Source organism: Terrapene carolina, unplaced genomic scaffold (genome assembly GCF_002925995.2).
Source record: "Terrapene carolina triunguis isolate 2854851 unplaced genomic scaffold, T_m_triunguis-2.0 Scaffold96, whole genome shotgun sequence".
Lineage (NCBI taxonomy): Eukaryota > Metazoa > Chordata > Testudines > Emydidae > Terrapene > Terrapene triunguis.
The window spans coordinates 31155551-31175647 of record NW_020664447.1 but is presented as its reverse complement, the minus strand read 5'-3'; the positions used below and the strand labels follow the sequence as shown (position 1 = coordinate 31175647).

General features: G+C 44.9%; 1 protein-coding gene across 4 annotated transcripts in view; it reads right to left on the bottom strand.

Moving 5' to 3' along the window:
* The window catches only part of MADD (MAP kinase activating death domain), a 127699-nt gene that overhangs the window by 101216 nt on the left and 6386 nt on the right, over positions 1–20097 (bottom strand). For all 4 annotated transcript variants that reach the window (XM_029911457.1, XM_026651268.2, XM_026651270.2 and 1 more), the window contains exon 2: positions 1278–1465. In XM_029911457.1, coding sequence (XP_029767317.1) covers positions 1278–1336 — 59 coding nt within the window. In that variant the 5' untranslated portion in view covers positions 1337–1465. The remainder of the gene's footprint in view (positions 1–1277; positions 1466–20097) is intronic.

Sequence of the window (20097 nt, the reverse complement as noted above, 5' to 3'; positions counted from 1 at the left end):
TTCTCTTATTAGATAAAGCACAGTACAATATTTTTGCTTTTGATAATCTTAAAGGACACAGGTGAAATCCTGGCTCCACTAAAACCAATGGCAAAATTCCCATTGACTTCAATGGAGTCAGGATTTCATCCTGTAAATTTTAGAAGATAAGTTTTAGTAAACAGAGATGTATTTTTCTATGTTTAAAATTTTAAAGTGGAATTTACACTTTATAGTCTCTAAATTGCAAAAACTGGTTAACGTATAAATGTTTAAAAGAGTAATTCCCATACTGTTCTCCCACGGACCACTGGTGACCCATAGAGAGCTCTCTGGTCAGAGAGTGCTGTTTCTTCCTTGTTTCCAGTTAATAGAGTTTATTAAAAGAAACTAACATATATTAAATATTTTCTCCTCCTCTCTCAATAAACAGTCAGACACCTATATCTGGAGAGGACTGATATTTCTTACAGAGAAGTCAAGAAATAAAATTAAGTACAGTTGACAAATTACTCTGGCCACAGACTTCTTTCTAAAATAAGTCCAGCTGGCCTTGTAAGCCAATAAAAATCATCATCTACCAATAACGATTAAGTTATTTCCCTGTTTAGTCAACATAGTTTTGTCAAGGTCTTCTCGTGAAAAGGAAACATGCTATAACATGTTTAAGTCATTCGCATTTGGAAATGGAAGTTTAATCCATTTAGGAATACACCCATGAATGAAGTATTGTAAAAAGATGCAGGAAATAGCTACTGAATAAATAAAGAAGTTCTAAATAAGCCTTGATCAGCAACAAATGCTACTTGTGTATTTGACAAATACTGTAAGAATCAATTCTGTATTTGATAAGCACTCAGTATTAATTGACTATTGAATGAGTATGTTAACCCTTGTATTTTACTGGTAGTTAATAAAAAAACATTTTAAAAGTCATTCTTGATTCTTCATATAAGGACAGAGAGAGCAACCCAAGAACTTACATAAATGAGTATTAATGAAAGGACTAAACACTAGAATTGCAACATCAGCTGATTTGATTTTGTTATGGATCATTAATAATTTCTGGGGTTTCTGAATAATAAATCTCTTTCTCAAGGAAAAGCCAGAGATCTAGCCTATATTAATAATTTTCTCATAGGATACATTTCAGAATTGCACATTCTACACATTGTAGTGTTCTATATATATTCTGAACAGTATTTGCTTGGCACTTGATGAGAGAACAGCTAGGGGTGCCAAGTCTACCGTCCCCTCCCATCACTAGCAAAACCATAGCTGGGAGGCTATGAGGTTACCTGGCCCCAACGATCACAAGGTAGTCAAGTAACTGGGGGCAGATCTTCTTCTGCAACATTGTCCCGTCCCCTTCACTAGGTCATCTCAGTGAATCTCCTGATCATTGAGCCAGCAGCCAGTCATCCAGTCAGCTGCTGCAGCTGCCTCAGGGAAGAGACTCCACATGGAAACGTCTGACAAGTTCAACCTGAAACCAGGAGAGAAGATAGGGTCAGTGTCATACGCACCAGCAGCAGAGTTTTGTGTGAGGGCCTGAGGCATGATCTTAGGGAGTAGTGCTTTGAAATAAAGTTGGAGGGTGGATCATGGATGGACAACAGAGCTTTATGCTCACCCTGGGGACAGCCACATTCCCTTGGAAAGCTAAGCATCCCAATCCTCCTCAAGGGCCTGATTCCTGTTCCTACTGAAAGCAATGGGACTTTTTTCATAGATCCGGCCTCTCACACGCTGCTGTTTCATAGCAACAGAAACAGGAACAGCTGACACACTTATACATAACTCTGGTCCCATGCTACCCTTTCCCCATAGATCCCACTTTTATGTATAGTCTTGACCACCCACAGATCCTGTTCCATGTGCATGAAGCCATGTCATTCATATTTGCTTCTCCTGTGTCCTTTCTGAATTACCCAGACTGATGTGCACTGTCCAGCCAGTACTTTAGACTCCAAACTGGAACACTCCCTCACTTAGCAGAAAGATGTAAAGTGAATTTCAGGGTTGCACACTAGAGATTGTGCTAGGGCCAAACACTCAGCAGGACCCATCCTCTCATCACAGCAGCAGGATTCAGAACCACCCAATGGATTTTATTTATGGCCATAACGTAAATTCGAGCTCCTGAGAGAAACAGCAGGAAACAACAGCTAAAGGTAGTGTTTATGCTGGGAGTTGAGTGAAACATTGTTAAAGCTGGTGGGCGTAACGGCCGCCCTTTGTTCAGGATAAATGTAAAAAGCAATTATGTTCCTTTACGGAACAGATAGCGGAAACCAATAGGAGCCACTACCCAAAACACAGGCTGCCTACAAGGCTGAAGCTGGAGTTGAACCATAGTATTTGAGGGTTTTTTCCTGGGGTCTGAATGTAAAAGCAGGGAGCTGTTATTGTTTGAGGGAGTTTTGTGTATGTGTGGAGAGAAGCAGCTGAAAAACCCCAAAAGCTCGCAGATAAGACATCAAGGAAGCCCCAGACAAAACCAGAGAAGCACTTGTGGCATGTCATGCTGGGAAAAACCTGAGAGAGAGAGAAAGTGTGCTTTTGGGTAGCGTGCTCACTGGAAAAAAGCTTGGAAACAGGAACAAAGAAACTGCCTCCTGTTGTTTTATTCCTATTGTGTTCAGGGAAACAGGACATTTTTGTCCATTCTTTATAAATAAACAGAAGCGCATTAAAAAAATATCAGATTCCTAGTGGAAGCAGCCCATGAAACTCTGAATTTTGACTAACTGTTCAGGTCAAAATGGGTAACAATAAGAAAAATCCTCTTAGGTCTCATCCTCTGAGGTCCCAATGCTACATGTAGGCCAGGGCAGGACTGTTCCCTACAGTATCTTTTCCATGGCTCTGTCCAGTCATAAGAGTCCCAAGCAATGGGGTTCCCACCACTTCCTCTGTAAGCCTATCTCACACCTTAATGCATCTTGCAGTAAAAAAGTGTTTCCTGGTGTTCAAACTATATTCTCTTTTGCTTTATTCTATCCCATTACTCTTATTTATCTCCCCCACTCACTCCCTCACTCACAATTCAAGCCTCTTCCTCCACTAATTTTATCATTCAGTCTAAGAAAAATCTGTCTGGCACGCCTTGTTATTTATAAATTATCAGTGCTATTTGTTACCAATCCCAGAGCACCTGGGATTCTATGGCCGTAGAATTCACCTAGTGTTGTAGAACTGTGCTCCAAAAATCTGAGCTTTCATATATAAAATATATTCCTAGACCTCATGGTTTCAATTAAAACCTCAAAAAAGTGAGTAAAGTGTAAATAATACAATGCTGTCTGTCTGAGTTTGCAGACAGCCTGAAACCATTGCTCCTAAAGGTGTGAACTGTCTTATTTGAGTTGTCAATTCAAACCTAAACAATCTGCAGCATTATGAAAACTGAAAATATAGATACATAAAAAAAATAAACTAAGTTTAATAGTGCCATGATGGCAGAGAATATCAACCTTGGGAAATGTGACATACGCAGATTTAGATTTAAGCACTGTGTAGAATTTTGTGACTGCCTCAGAGTTTCTATATTTGGTTGATTGTTCACACTCTCAATGGTCACAATACACCATAACCAGATGAAAGGGATGCAGGGTTCTCCTTGGTAAACTGGAGAAAAGCACTTTCTTTTTTGGCTGTCTCCCATTCTTTACAATTCGCCGCTTCTTCAGAGATGTATAGAGTACTGCTATTCACATCTAGGATGATGACAGCATTTAGGAGCTTGGGAATAACGCTGTTTGGAGGGGAAAGCTTTTCCTGGGTGTCTCTCGCCTTCTGTTCAAAGTTGAAGTCTGAGAGGTCTTTCTTCTCTGCAGATGAGGATAAGGAGAGTGCTTAACTACTAAGTTCTCTGTTAAAATGGAAGCTTGGTGCTTTTCCTTGGAGACAGAATGAGGCCTACTGGAGAGGTTTTGCTGTTCTTCCTCCAAGCCCTAGATCTGGCTGACTTATTCTGACCTAAAGACACTGAGACTTGGGGAAGCCAACAGATCCTGATCTGAATCTTCTCCTTTTTGATCCTTTCTAGGCCTCTTGGACCTGAACTGGGAGGAGTTCTTGGCTCCAAGAGAGCAGCAAGTCTGACACTGAGGGACTGCTCTCCTTGAAGGTTGCTCTGTCCCACGTGCTTAACACTGGCATACTTTTTCTGAGTATGGTCTTTGGATACAGGAGATAAGACACTCTCCAAGACCTTCCCCCGTTGCAGTGTCCCAGAGCTCAGGTTCCAGCACGAGCCCGAACATCTACACAGCAATTTTTAGCTCCGCAGCCCAAGTCCTGTGAGTCAGAGTCAACTGATACAGGCCAACCGCAGCCATGCCACAGGTCTTCTATTCCAGTGTAGACACTCACCTAGAGTCTAGGATAGCTCCTGGCAGAAAGATCTGCACCATATTCTGGAGTTTTAGGTTCTTCTGAAAAAGAAGAGGCTATCTATGCACATAACTACAACAAAAGATATACTCAACAAAAGATATACTCAGTCATACAAAGTGGGTATGTGAGGTGGGGGAGGGAATCAAGAAGGATTTTTCTCCTATTCTGAGATATCCCACTTAGAATATTACACTGGGTTCTCCTAAAAGTCCCAATGGTTTATCCCTGTCCAACATCTGCACACATGCCCCTCCCTGACTGTTTCAGTCAGGAAGGAAGCATTTATTATTTATTTTGGTTTATAATACACAATAGGAAAATGTATCTATGTTTATCTAAAAAAAAAAAAAAATTCTTCTAGTAAATAAGATCCACAGATCCATTACAATAGATACTTCAGCCTGCTTGCAGTTCGGGAGCAGAACCAGACCTGTCAGTCACTGGCAGTAAGGGAATGCCCCAATGCTTAAGCCCTCCAGTTGAGACAACTTCCAGAGCCAGGATAATTCAATTCCACTTTCCTAAATTACAGATTGTTCTAAGTATATTTTGAGGGAAAAGCACAACAATTTATGCTATGGCAGAGCATTGGAAATTCCTCTTAATGAAACAAACTCAGGTCTTCGGATGTCAATTACCATTTCTATTCTGAATGTTCCATTTATCTCCAGGGTGGGCCAGATCTGTGAATCTTATCATTCAAAGAAATTTTTCTGTTAAGCTCAGGAAAATATTTCTATTGCTCATTGTACTAAGGTCCACAAATCTGTTATAAATAGATTTTCAAAGAATTGTGACTCCAGAGTGAGAAAAAGGATCATCCTTTAAATATGGACATCTAAAAAGAAGGATATTAGATATTCTCGATCTTCTCCTTGGCACTAAGACATGGAGAAAACTTCTGTCAAAAATGGCATCATCTACAAGACTGGAAGTCCAATACATAGGATTTGGTGAATTTATGTCTAGAGGGATACATAGCCATCTAGCAAATCTCAATACAGAAGACACGTCTTCTCTGTCTTGAGATTGTCAAAAAGAACAAGGAATACTTGTGGCACCTTAGAGACTAACAAATTTATTTGGGCATAAGCTTTCGTGGGCTAAAACCCACTTCATCGGATGCATGCAGTGGAAAATACAGTAGGAAGATATATATACACAAAGAAAATGAAAAAATGGGTGTTGCCATACCAACTCTAACGTATATATCTTTCTACTGTATTTTCCACTGCATGCATCCGATGAAGTGGGTTTTAGCACACAAAAGCTTATGCCCAAATACATTTGTTAGTCTCTACGGTGCCACAAGTATTCCTCATTCTTTTTGCTGATACAGACTAACTCGGTTACCACTCTGAAACTTGAGATTGTCAGTGGTTGTAAAAAATACTTTTTGAATTTACTTTCTACACTGGCTTCCCATAAAATTTCAAATTAAGTTCAAAGTTTCAGTCCTTATCTTCAAAGTGCTCCATGGTCTGAGCCCAGGTTATTTAAAAGACCATCTAAAGATCCAGGACAAAAAGGCCATGGTTGACAACTATGCATCTCTGGCACAATGGAACTCTCAACAATAAGAGAAAAGCTTATCTGTGCAGAAGATCGAATTTTCTCCAGAGGTAGTCCAAGTCTGTGAAATAAATGTCCTGAGGAACAAAGGAGCATCACAATACTCACCACTTTCTGCTCCAAGTGCAAGGCACATTTCTTTGACCTGCCTTCTCTAACATAAATAGATAGCATCAGGTATATATAGGGGGAAACCACCCCATTGCACACACCTCTCTCTGAGGGGAGAGGATGAGCACATAAAATAGGTGACAGATACGTAGTCATATTGCATATTGTGCTAATGGAAAGCACTCCGACACTACGATGATGGGCATGGTATAAAAACCTATATAGAACAGAATGGACTTGGGAATGAATGCTATGACTGTTGTTAGGGCTAGTTGTCCAAATCAAAAGTAAAATACTGGGTGTCACCAAAGAAAGCTTCCAATTTATAAAATCTGTCTGATTAGAGATAGTAGCTATTGGGATGTCTGTTTTCATGGATAGGCAGTATCAATGACACAATCTGGCTAGTGCTGAAGGACAAAAATGAGGTTCCAAAGTCATGTTCTATGACCTTTGTGGGGCTGGAATAAGGGCCATTGTCCTAAGAAAGCATTCAATGTGGGATTTGTACAAAACTTCCTTTTCTTGGACATGGTAAAAATATTATACTACAGAGACCTGACCTTTTTGCTTTGACACTCTTATACACCCACACTGAGGCCCTGCTGAAGGAACTCAGGGCTATGTTTCACTTGTTTTAACATGGTAGTTAAACTATGGACTTTCACCAGCCAGTAGAACAAGTTCTATTTGTGAACTGCTTTTAAGGTCCATGAGAGTGCTAATCACTTCATCCAAATATCCATTTTGAATCTGTCTGGTCCAGGATGGAGGAGTGGTTTTGCAATAGCCCAATACCTCCTCTGTGAGGTAAAGACCTTGTAAAGTCCAATGTTAAGTTAATCAGCCTTGAGATCCATAGCCAGAATGACAAACAGAAGTACTCCTGCCCTTTCATTCCTATCTTCTGCATCACTGCAGGGAGCAGTGGAAAAGGTGGAAAGGATTTGGCAGAGACAATGCTTGACTTTGCAAGAAGTTATTCACCACCTCACTTCCAAGATCCTGACATAGAGATAGGCCGCAGTGCACTTTACTGTTGTTTCCAGATGCAAAAATAAATAAATAAAATAAAATCAATCGCCAGCCCATCAAGTTGACTTACAATGTGTGAGGATATTTCTGGGTGCAGTTTCCATTCTGATTAATCCAACCTCTGCAGTGTCAGTCGTGGTGTCCATCTCTTCATTGATAGGCAGCACACTTTGTTCCACTCAAGACAGGAAAAGTTGATTTTCTCTCCAGGTAGGGCTCATATTCCTCCTAATTTATGTATTAAAACCCCTGAGACACATTGACAGTCACAACCAGAATAAGTTTGTTATCCATGGAAAGAACTGTCCTCTGAGACCTCAAGGAATCGTTGTCTTTCAGATGGTGGATGCTGCTCTGGTCTTCTCTATCTGGCATCCAGCAGCACTACTTCCCCGACTTCCCACTCCCCTACCTCCTGCTGCCACAAGATCCTCTCCCTGCTCTAGAGCCATACATGAAGGCAGGGCTCAGTGGCAAGGCAGGCATGTGTCCTCAGCCCTGAGGTTCTTCCACAGAGCTCTGTCCATGTGCCCAGTCCTGAAAAAAACAGGACCAGAGGCACTTCTTGTGTTATTACAACAGCTCCTCCTGCAGGCATCAAAATCCTGTGACTCACGATCACTCCATAAGAACAGCCATGCTGGGTCAGATCAATGGTCCATCTAGAACAGTATTCTGTCTTCTGACAGTGGCCAATGCCAGGTGCTTCAAAGGGAATGAACAGAAGAGAGCAATTATCAAGTGATCCATCCCATGTTGTCCAGTCCCAGCTTCTGGGAGTCAGAGACCTAAGGACACCTAGAGCATTGGATTGCATCCCTGACCATCTTCGCTAATAGCCATTCATGGACCTATCCTCCATGAACTTATCTAGTTATACTTTTGGCCTTCACAACATCCCTTGGCAACAAGTTCCACAGGCTGACTGTGTGTTGTGCGAAGAAGTAGTTTCTTTTGTTTGTTTTAAACCTGCTGCCTATTAATTTCACTGGGTGACACGCTGGTTCTTGTGTTACGTGGAATGGTAAATAACACTTTCTTATTCACTTTCTCCACACCATTCATGATTTTATAGACCTCTATCATATCTTCCCCCCTCCCCCAATTGTCTCTCTTCCAAGATGAACAGTCCCACTCTTTTTAATCTCTCCTCAGATGGAAACTGTTCCATACCCTCCATCGTTTTTGTTGCGCTTCTAGGTACCTTTTCCAATTCTATCTTCTTTTGAGATGGGGTGACCAGAACATGCAGTTTTCAAGGTCTGGGCATACCATGCATTTACATACTGACATGATGATATTTCCTGTCTTATTACCCATCCCTTTCCTAATGGTTCCTAACATTCTGTTAGCTTTTTTGGTGACTGCTGCATGTTGAGCAGATGTTTTCAGAGAACTATCCACAATGATACCAAGATCTCTCTCTTCAGTAATAGCAGCTAATTTAGATCCCATCATTTTCTATGTAGTGTTGAGATTATGTTTTCCAATGTGCACTACTTTGAATTTCTGCCATTCTGTTGCCCAGTCACTCAGCTTTGTGAGATCCCTTTGTAACTCTTCATAGTCTGGCTTGGACTTAACTATCTTGCGTAATTTTGTCCTGTCTGCAAACTTTGCCACGTCACCATTTACCTTTTTTTCCAGTATGCTAGAGTTGGCAACACTGTCCCTTTGGCTACTTGGAGGGACTCCCCTTCTCCATCGCCACCCAAAGCTGGAGGAACTGCCATTCTATCCCCTCCAGATCCCACCCCCATCACTGCCCTCTGCACTTCCCTCACCCTCCTTCCTGCAATTGAAAATTCCCTAGACCGCATTCCCGAGCAACCCATTAATCCTGTTCCCCCTCATTCTTTCTATCAGCCTTTCACAGTCTCTCTGCTGCTCCTCACAGTTTCTCTGTCCTGTCTAGCTCCTTGAACCATACAGTGGCAGCCATTTTACCTGTGGGCATGGCTTCAATCTAACTGATAACAGTGAAAGGCAGCGGCCAACTTTATTAAGGGCAGTCTTACTTCCACATGCGGATAGACCATAGGGGAATGGTGGCAAGCTTGCTGGCCCGATAGTAAGAGTGGATGGCGACCACTATAAATAAGAATATTCATGAGTTTGCAGCCTTTCATCATGTTTTCATAAGACAGGTGAAACCCACCCCAAAAATCACAAGAGTTGGCGATATTATAAACACCTTGGCCACAGACAACTGAGCCAGCAATCTCTTTGATTAGGGTGAATCCCCCTGCACCCTGATCACTGTTATATGTGTCATTTTGTGAATGTTTGTATGTTTTCTTATTTGTACATTATGGACCTGATCCTAAAAACGGGACACAGGCCGTATCACTTCAATAAGAATTTGGTCAAGCAGGGCCTGCAGCTTTGATCCCTAATTTTCAACTGAACTAAGGTTCCTTGTCTCTCATGTTTCGCCCCTTGAGCATCCTGAGACAGGTACCGACTAGCTAGTTGCATATGTGTGATAGTGATCCCCACATAATTCAAAGAGGGAGGAAGAAGGTATTAGAGATGCAACATTCACTCAGTGTGAGGTAGTTTTGCCCAATGAGTGTGTTTGTAATTTTAGTATCATTTGACCAAAGTTATGTTTTCTCTTTCCAGCAACTCCCATCTGAGGATGTAGTTTTAAAGTGGGTCAGTGCACTTCGTGTAGTTATTTTCCCCATTGGTTTGACTGATGTGGCGTTTGTTTGCAATGATCTCTAACAGAAGCAGAAGACAAACTCATTTCTCGTGTGAGAGTTTTCATTTCTGGCTGCATACAACATTTGTACTAACATTTAATAGTCTTTCTAATAGAAGTTTTGTATTTAAACAGTGCCCAATACAATAGGGCCCCAAATCCATTTGGGGCATCTGGTACTACTGTAACATTAACAAATAAGTACATGGAACTGATAGTTCTTGTTTTATGTCACAGTTCTGCAGCTGAGCTGAGAACAACCCAGAATAGACCTTGGGTGCTCTAGGGTCAGTTTGAGGAGCTTGCAGAATGTAAAGTAGCCTCTAAAGGCACAGTTGGAAGGATTTGCTGCACCAGTGCAACTGCTTCACTTGGTGCTGCCCTCCACCTTTTCAGGGCAACAATGCAGGCAAAGGATATGTACTCCTAACAAAGATACCAATACCTGGGTGCAGGTCTGTATGTGGACAGGATGCATTTTAGAAGCACTGCAGGCATGCCTGACATAGATAGTGGCAATACATTTGTCTTGTGCAGCTGGACCATAGCAGGCACGGTACCCAGCAAGAGAAAAACCCAATGAAAGACATACAATAGCAAAAAGAATCTAACAACATTGAGCCTTGAGCACAAGTGTTCCTTAAAGCAGGAAAACGTCCTTATTGACAGGGCAGAAGGCACATCCTGACTACTTGAACCTTCCACCTAACCAGAAGGCAGTGGAGAGGGAGCAGATTAACAGTGGAACTCAAATTAAAATGATTTAAAGAATGAAATGTGAGATGATGTTCATCAGTAACAAGAGCAGCTCATTGAAATCATTCTGGAGAGCAGTCCAGTTAAGAAGACTCAGTAAGCAAGCCACGGACATCCTCCAAAAGGGCATCTTTAATACACGAAGATATTCTCTCCCCTGACCCCCAAACTATCAGCATCACCAAGCTGGTTTACAAACACCCTGTAGACTCAGAAGTCAGTTCTCTAATCCACGTACGTTTTTAACAGTGAGGGTAATTAACCACTGCTACAATTTACCAAGGGTCATGGTGGATTCTTCATCACTGACAATGTTTAAATCAAGAGTGGATGTTTTTCTAAAAACTATGCTCCAGGAATTATTTTGGGAAAGTACTATGACTTGTGTTATACAGGAGGTCAGACCGGATCATCATAATGGTCCCTTCTGGCTTTGGCACCTATGAGTCACTGTTTCTCTAGGGGTTAGCTTGCCACCATGTCATTAGTGAGCAGAGGCAGCTAGGTTCTTCATAACCTCCACACACGCTACCAGAAACAGAATCATATACATGCAAACAAATGGTACGCACCCCACAGATAGGGATGTTGTTCCTGCCTCACAGGGCTGAGGCCAGAATGATTAAAGCTCTTGGTTGCTCTAGTGATTGGTTTCACCATCTTGCCAAATACTAGCCAGGGAGTTGCTTCCTTCCTCTGTCCCATCCCTTCAGTCAAGTTCTTGATCACAGCATGCTCCCCGGCACATGCAAAGCCACACAGCCACTACACAAGCACAGGCTGGAGAACAAGAGCCGCAGGTAATCTGATTCAGATCAATCTCCATAGCAACCCAATCTCTCTTCCCTAGATCCCAGCCTGTCAGAGTTATTTATATAGCAGCTGCAGCCGTCCCCTTCTCTCAGCTCATAAACAAAAGCTCTCAGCACTGCCCACACTACAAACAAGCTTTACTCAGGAGCTGGCAATTAAACATCTACCTACTGGCACCTGAAGGCCCCTGTGCTACATGACACCTTAATATCTGCCACAGACACAGACCCTCCCATCAAAAGGGCTTGCACCTAGGGATGCAACACAAACATCAGAGATCATTAGCATTCACTAAAAACTGAAAACATACCATACACTCCCAGCTGACAAAGCATCCATCACTCACCCAGCCACACACAGATGCTTCTTCAAAGCTTCCCCAAACACCCACTGGGGTTGGTCCTTTTCAGTTTCACCCTGGTGCTGCTGTCCCAAAGGGCTATGCATTAACACAAGCATGAGACTCTTTCAGGAGTGGTCAGAGTGCAGAGGGGGCAAGCCAGGTGTGACAGCCAGTTGCAATCAGAAGAGCATTTGTCCCAGAGGAGCACAGCTGTCTTCATGAACAGAGATGTGGTTGCTGATGTAGCTGGGTTCCCACCCACTGATGGCTTTGGAGAGAAGACCCAGGTCTTGAATTGGCCTCAGAAGTAGATTAGGAGCTAGTGGAGAGATCACAGGAGAAGAGTGAGGTCTCTAAATAAATATTTGTATCTGCTCTCTCCTACCACAAAGAGACTGTTTCATGGAAGAAAGCAGTGGCGATACACTCATGTGGGAGAACAGAGTCAAACGTGACTCTCTTTGCAGCACTACTCACAAGACGGATCCACAGGATTAACTCTTAACTCTGGTTTCAGTTTAAACACTAAAAATAAGGTTTAAAAGGTACTCTCTCACTTTGTCTAGAGCAACTCCCTTTTCTGTAATCATTCCCTCAACTCTCCATACTCCAGCATGTGAAGAATGCTGCTGCCCCCCATTTTCTCATGTACAAATCCCATCACCCACACCCTTAGACAACTCCATCAGCTTCCCCATCATGACAGGATCCAATTTAAAATTTATATTGTTTTAAATAATCTCCAAGGGTTTACGCCAGTCAACCTCATCATGGGGGGGAGGGACAGCTCAGTGGTTTGAGCATTGGCCTGCTAAACCCACGGTTGTGAGCTCAATCCTTGAGGGGGCCACTTAGGGATCTGGGGCAAAATCAGTACTTGGTCCTGCTAGTGAAGGCATTGGGCTGTACTTGATGACCTTTCAGAGTCCCTTCCAGTTCTATGAGATAGGTATATCTCCATATATTTAAAGTCTATCTCCCTTACTTCCTTCTATGCTTTTTCAACCTCTCTTCTCTGTTCCTCATACAACTGTGCTGTTACAGGTACAAGAGCCTTCTCCAATGTAGTTCCTTACATCTGAAGCAGTTTACTAATTATTTATCTTTGCCTCATCAACTCACCATCTAACTTCAAATCTCAGTTAAAAATCTGTTCGTACAATCTGTACGAAAGACAATGAACACCAAGAAATTGTGTTGCCCTGAACTGGATTAGATGAGAATTTCCAAACTGCCAAGAGTTTAAATTTTCAGTTGTAACATCTTTGTAACTTTTGTTTTTAAAGAGGAAACATTCTCAGCCTGAGTTGTGTGCTGTGGATTTTTATATCCAATTTGTCTATGCAGCAAGCAGGCTGGAGTTCTGATGCTACAGAAAATGAGAAGCCATTTTCTAAGGGCCAAACACTAGAGATATGCAGTCATCAAAAATTAAAAAGCAGCTCTGATACAAAGTTAGGACAATTAGCATATGACATTTAAACTAAAAATTGCTGAATGCAAACGAACAAGAATGTAACTGTTAGATTATTCACCAAGTTCTTTCTGATGTCACAGTGCTACCCTCCAGATAAGGCAGTTGCAAGTCAGGGACTGGGCCTGCAAGAAGACACATCACAAGTGGGCAGAGCAGAGAAGATTTGTCCAAATAGTAAAAAGATGGTCACTGATTGATAGCTTCTCACCTCACTTAGGTACCAAGCCCTTTGGACTGATCACACCACTTGTTTAGCAAGTCACATCTCTCATGACACAATGGTCCTTAAGCTGGAAATTCAGTGCTCTTTCTTGGAGAGGGGCCAAAACAGGGCAGGTAACAGGTTCCCTAGGATCCCCACAAGCTGCACATGGGGCACAGAAATTCCCTGCCCCAGTGAGCCCAACCTAGAAAGATTGGAAGATGGGTCAGTATGAGGGGACACATCATCACTCTAGTAGGGGGGAGGCCAACAAACTCTTCTGGGCTCAGCCAGCACTAATTAGGAGCACCTGTAAGGCTTGCTCTGCATATGGTGGGGGGGGAGATTCAAAAAGGAAAAGCCTGCCACAGGAAGAGATGGCAAACAGGAAGAAGACTGCTGGTGACAGGGACAGATCAGTAAAGAGGAAGATAGTTGCAGACCTCGCTGTTCCTGAGACTGCGCAGACCAGGTATAAAGCAGGGTGGCCCAAAAGGAGAGCAGCAGACCCTAATCCTGATTAAAGACACTATACCTGCTGATAAACCTAACCCAAAGGTGTGACCAAAATGACAGCCTAAGAGACAGACCACCTTTGTCTTTCCCTCCCCCAACACCCCACCCCACCCCCGGGGAAAGAGGAGAAAAGGAACTTTTTGTTCGTTTTTTTTTTCAGACAACTCTTTGTGTGCTACAAATGGGGTAAGGAAATCATAAACAACTCAAAACTGTGGTCTGGTAGGGTTTCAGGGAAGCTCCCAACCTACTACAAGCAGTAGAGAATGTGGGTATAATTACGCCTGATACAAGGATTAAAAAAAAAAAAAAAAAGTCAGAGGGAAACAGAGCTCAGCAGCTCTGAACAAGATGGAACAGGAGCAGAGGTATAAGTGGCTAGCGGAGATACAGCAACAGCAAGGTACTCAGCAACAGCAGTTCCAGAAGCAATTGCTGCAGCAGCGGACCACCCAACAGCAAGTTCAGACCATCCAACAGCAAGAGCTGTTGAGGGAACTGATGGCCCAGCAGCAGGAGTTCAAAAAGAAATGATACAACAGGTAGTGCTGGCCCTAAGTCCTCAGGAAGCCCCAGCAGGTTATGCTTCTAAAGAGGGGCACTTTCCCTGCCAGTACCTGTGAAGCTAACCAAGATGGGGCCCGGACAATGATCCTGAGGCCTTTCAATTACATTTGAGAGGGTGACACTAGCATCCTGGTGGCCCTCAACTTTGGCCCCATATTGCACGGGTCCAGCAGAGGCACCCTACAGTAACCTGAACTTAGCCTGTTCTAAAAACTATACAGAGGTAAAGTCTGCCATTTTGGACTATTTGCACATTTTGGAAGAAACCTATTACCAACGTTTTAGATCTGAGAGCTACCCCAAGAGGGCCAGACCCCAAATAATAGCACAGCACTTGAGGAAACACTACTGGAAGTAGCTCCACTTGGAAGAACAATCAGGGGCCCAACTGGTCAAGGCAATTGTGACTGAACTTATAAAGACAGCATCCATAAAAGGCAGAGAGTGGGTATTATGGCACTCCCCTGGGAAACTATCAGATGCAGTGCAGCTAATATAGGACTTCATAGAAGCTGAAGGATCACTAGAGGCAGAATCCCCCAAGGCTTTGGCAGAGCCTGGGACATAACAGAGAGAGACCCAGGAGGATGAACACAAACCAGTAACATCCTCTCCGAGAGGTCCAAACCCCAAGATGTCCTCCCAGATGGTCCTTTAGATCCGTGATTTTCAAACCTTTTTTCTGGTGACCCGGTTGTAGAAAACTGTTAATGCCCGTGACCCAACGGAGCTGGGGATGAGGGGTTTGGTGTGTGGGAGGGGCTCAGGGCTGGGGCAGAAGATTGGGGTGCAGCGGTGAGAGCTGCGGGGTGGGGCCAGGAATAAGGGCTTCAGGGTGTGGGAGGGGGCTCTGGGCTGGGACGGGGGGTCAGGACTCTGGGTGCAGGCTCTGGGGTGGGGCTGGGGATGAGGGGTTTGGGGTCCAGCAAGGGACTCCGAGTTTGCGGGGGGGTGCTCAGGGCTGGGGCAAGGGTTTGGGGCATGGGCTTACCTTGGGTGGCTCCCGGTCAGCGGTGCAGCAGGGGTGCCGAGGCAGGCTTCCTGCCTGTCCTGGCACCACGGACCGCGTTGCGCCCCAGAAGCGGCCAGCAGCAGATCCGGCTCCTAGGCGGAGGTACGCAAGTGGCTCCGTGCAGCTCTCACCCGCAGGCACCGCCCACCCCAGCTCCCATTGGCCGGGACCAGCCAATGGGAGTGCGGAGCCGGTGCTCAGGGTGGAGGCAGCACGTGGAGCCCCATGTCCCCCCCTGCCTAAGAGCCGGACCTTCTGCTGGACACTTTTAGGGTGCAGTGCGGTGTCAGAACAGGTAGGGACTAGCCTGCCTTAGCCGGGAAGCAATGCCTACGGGACTTTTAACGGCCCGGTCAACAGTGCTGACCAGAGCCGCCGTGACCCAGTCCCTTCCATTCCGCAACCCAGTTCTGGGTCACGACCCTTGGTTTGAAAACCACTGCTTTAGATCATGGGTAGTCTGGGGGGGAGGGAGCAAGGTCAGGCGCAGACACAATACCACCAATGGGACTGCCATGCACCTCAAATAACTAAAGTAGGACCCACAACCCAGAGTCCAGCCACTATTCCACAACCGAGTTCACCCCCATCTAGGAAAGGTACTGGAAACGTCAACCCGATAACTTGCTACTCCTGGGGGCAGACAGGACACAAAGAGCGAGTACCCTCTTATGGAATGTGAATATGCCCATGGTTGGACTGCAGAAACCCACGTATGGAAAAGGACTCCCACTAAGCTGATGGTGCTAGTGATGGACCAGTGGAAAAGGGTTCAACCTGGTTGTAGTCAGATGGTGGTCCAGGCCTCCAGAGTAGGAGACAATGACACCCCTAAAACTATGATCCACCCACCGTATATACATGGCAATCTGAAAAGATATCCCAGCAAAAGTCTACAACTGACAGTGGGGACACGTACTACGGTGAGAACAGTAACTCTTGCCGAAAAATTGCCCTACCCCATAATTATAGGCTAGGACTGTCCATTTTTTTGGCAAGTCATTAACAAACAGGTTCATATAGTGAACCAGGATCCAGGTCAATTGTTGCACCCAGTTCCCTAGAACTTGGCAAATCTTGGGGAAGCCAAAGACCCCAAGGAGGGATCATTCCAAGCAACATAGTTGTCAATCCCCACAGGGAAAGAAGAGGTAAGCAGTCAGGACCTGGAAGCTCTCCTACAGGGTGGGAGTTATATGCAAGAACAGAAAAGAGTCTACACTGAGCCGTGCATATGAACAACTGGCCTCCGTAAATGGGGAAGTAACAGAGTCTCAGCAGGGTAAGCAGTATCCACACTTTGCACTTAAGAAAGAGTGCCTATATCATATCAAAAGGGATAGTGAGGGTCCCAGCCGCTGGTGCCATGAAAGTACCACCGGAGAGTGTTGCAGCTGGTGCACAACATCCCATGCAATGGACACTTGTGAGGAGAGAAGACACTGTCCTGGGTATTAGCCTAATTCTACTGGCCAGGCATGCATCAGGTGGTGAGAGAATACAGTTCCTCATACTGAGTAGCAGTTAGCCAGCAGCAAAGGGATTTCTAGGGTGCCCTTCGTCCCTCTGCCCTTGATTAAGACACCCTTCGAAAGAACTGGAGTGGACTTGGTCAGTGCCCTAGAAAAGACCACATTGGGGCTTCAGTACATATCAGTGATAGTCAGCTACGCAACCAGATACCCAGAGGCTGTTCCCCTTTGTTCTGTTACACATACAGTGGTACCACCAGAACTCTTGAAGCTCTTCTCATGCATGGGATTTCCCCCTAAAATACTAACGGATCAAGGGATTAACTTCACCTCCTGGCTGATGTGTGAATTATGCTCCATTCTAAAGGTCAAGTCCCTGTAAAACCTCGGTGTACCACACACAGACAGATGGCCCAGCGAACTATTTAACAAGACTATGAAGTGAATGTTGAGATGCTTTATTAGTAGCGACCCCAACCACTGGGACCAACTATTCTCGCAGCTTCTGTTTACCATAAAGGAGTCCTGCAGGCCTCTACAGGTAGGATTGCCAACCCTCCAGGATTGGCCTGGAGTCTCCAGGAATTAAAGATTAATCTTTAATTAAAGATTATGTCATGTGATGAAATCTCCAGGAATACATCCAGCCAAAATTAGCAACCCTATCTACAGGGTTCTCTGCCTTTGAGTTACTTTTATGGTTGCCAACAGCAGGGAATCTTGGATTTGCCATGGGAGGGCCGAGACGAACAGGACATAGGCCTTAAGCACAACCCAACACATCTTACAATTAAGGGAATGATTCGGGACATAAAGGTGTTTGCCAGACAGAATTTAAGGAAGACCCAACATGCACAGAAACAAAATTATAGAGGGGCTCACCCTTTTGCTGCCAAGTCAAAATTAATGTGCTGATGGCAGGATCAATTTGAAGCTGTTAGACAGGAAGGGCCGTGGACTCTAAGATAAAACCAGATAGAAGGAAGGAAACTAAAATCTATCACGTGAATCTTCTTAAACCTTGGAAGACACCTTGGGTGAGGAATTGTAGCAATTCCTGCAATTGATCAAGGACTTTGCAACTGCACTCTCCCCCCATCCAGGGAGAATGCAGTTAATTCACCATCACCTAGAGATCACCCTGGGCTAATCAAGGAGAACCCTAGACCATTGCTATGGAGAATGAAGGGCACAGTCCGAAAAGAATGAGTTATGCTGGAGATGGTGGGAGGGAAGGAGGAACTGTGAAGTCCAAAAGTGAATGGAGGAGCCCCATGGTGCTGGTTCCCAAACCAGACTGTTCAGTTCAGTTTTGCAGATCACCAAAAAGGAAGACAGTCATAGACTTTATGGCCAGAAGGGAGCATCACGATCATCTAGTTTGACCTCCCGTACATTGCAGGCCACAGAGCCTCACCCACCCACTCCTGTAAGAGACCCATAACCTCAGGCTGAGTTACTGAAGTCCTCAAATCATAATTTAAAGACTTCAAGTTACAGAGAATTCACCACTTACACTAGTTTAAGCCTGCAAGTGACCCGGACCCATGCTGCAGAGGAAGGTGAAATACCCCCAGGGTCTCTGCCAATCTGACCAGGAGGAAAATTCCTTTCCAACTCCAAATATGGCCATCATTTAGATCCTGAGCATGTGGGCAAGACTCACCAGCCAGACACCTGGGAAAGAATTCTCTGTAGTAACTCAGAGCCCTCCCCATCTGGTGTCCTTTCAACAGCCATTGGAGATATTTGCTGCTAGCAGTCAAAGATCGGCTATATGCCATTGTAAGCAATCCCATCATACCATCCCCTCCATAAACTTATCTACTTTAGTCTTTATGCCAGTTAGATTTTTTGCCCCCACTGCTCCCATTGGAAGGCTATTCCAGAACTTCACGCCTCTGATGTTTAGAAAACTTTGTCTAGACCTCACCGTCTCTGAAACTGCACGGACCAGGTATAGTGAAGTGACCCTAAGGGAGGGGCTGGATGCAGACCCTAATCCCGATTAAATACACTATACCTGCTGATAGACCCTCTTTTCGATCAACCTTTGGGTTTGGTTTAAGAGACAGACCATCTTGGTCGTTTTTTCCCCCCACTCTGATTTCTCCATTCCCCCACAGGAGCGGGGAGGGAGGAAAGGACCTGTTTGTTTTCTTCAGACAACCCCTTGTGTGCTACAAATGGGGCAAGGACATTGCAAACTCCTCAAATCATGGTCTGATGGGGACTCCAGGGAGCCCCCAACACCCTCCAGTCAGCAGCAGAGAGAAGGGGGAAAGGGGAGTGCAAGCTAACAAGTGGTCTCAGTGCTCTCTGTGCATCTCCTAAGAGAATGAAATTCAGGAGCACATAAAATCACAGTTAAAACAGATTTTTATATTTACCTGACCCCTGTGGCCCTAACTCAGCATCCCCACCCCTCTTCCACTTTCCCCCAGCTTTAAACCAGTCACTCACTTATAGACTTCACTCCATGACTGCCCCAAACTGTACACACACACACACCCTTCGCTCTCCCCCACCCCTTACAGCCCAGAGCCTCTCAATCCTGACTAGCTCTGTAGTTAGTTCTCCGTTTGATTTCTAATCCTGGTTTCTCACTGACAGCTGGCCAGGGCTGGAAATGATGGAGTGGGTGGACCCAGAGCCTTCTGGATTAGTAGTTTGCTATATGGAAGACTCAGAGGAGCTGGAAAACCAATGGAGGAAGCATGTTCACTGGCAGGGAGCAGAGCCAGCTCTAGGCACCAGCAAAGCAAGCAGTTGCTTGGGGCGGCAAATTTGCAGGGGCACAAGAATCCAGCATGGGAGCTGGGAACCAACAGGGGGCCCTGGGAGCTGTAGTTCCTTGGTTAGCTCCCTGCCTATAGAGCCAGCCCTGGAGCAGGGAAAGAACTACATTTCCCAGCATTCCCTAGGCCACAATTAACAGGAAAGGGAGGGGGAAGGAGTGTGGAACTGAAACCTCATGCTGCAGCTTGCTGTGAATGGTAGGGACAGAGCCAGCTCTAGGTTTTTTGTTGCCCCCCACCCAAGCCCTGGGCTCCCCCCGCACCCCCGTGTTGCCCCAGCCCTGGACTCTCCCCCGCCCACACCCCCTGCTGCCCCAGCTCTGGCCCCCACCTGCC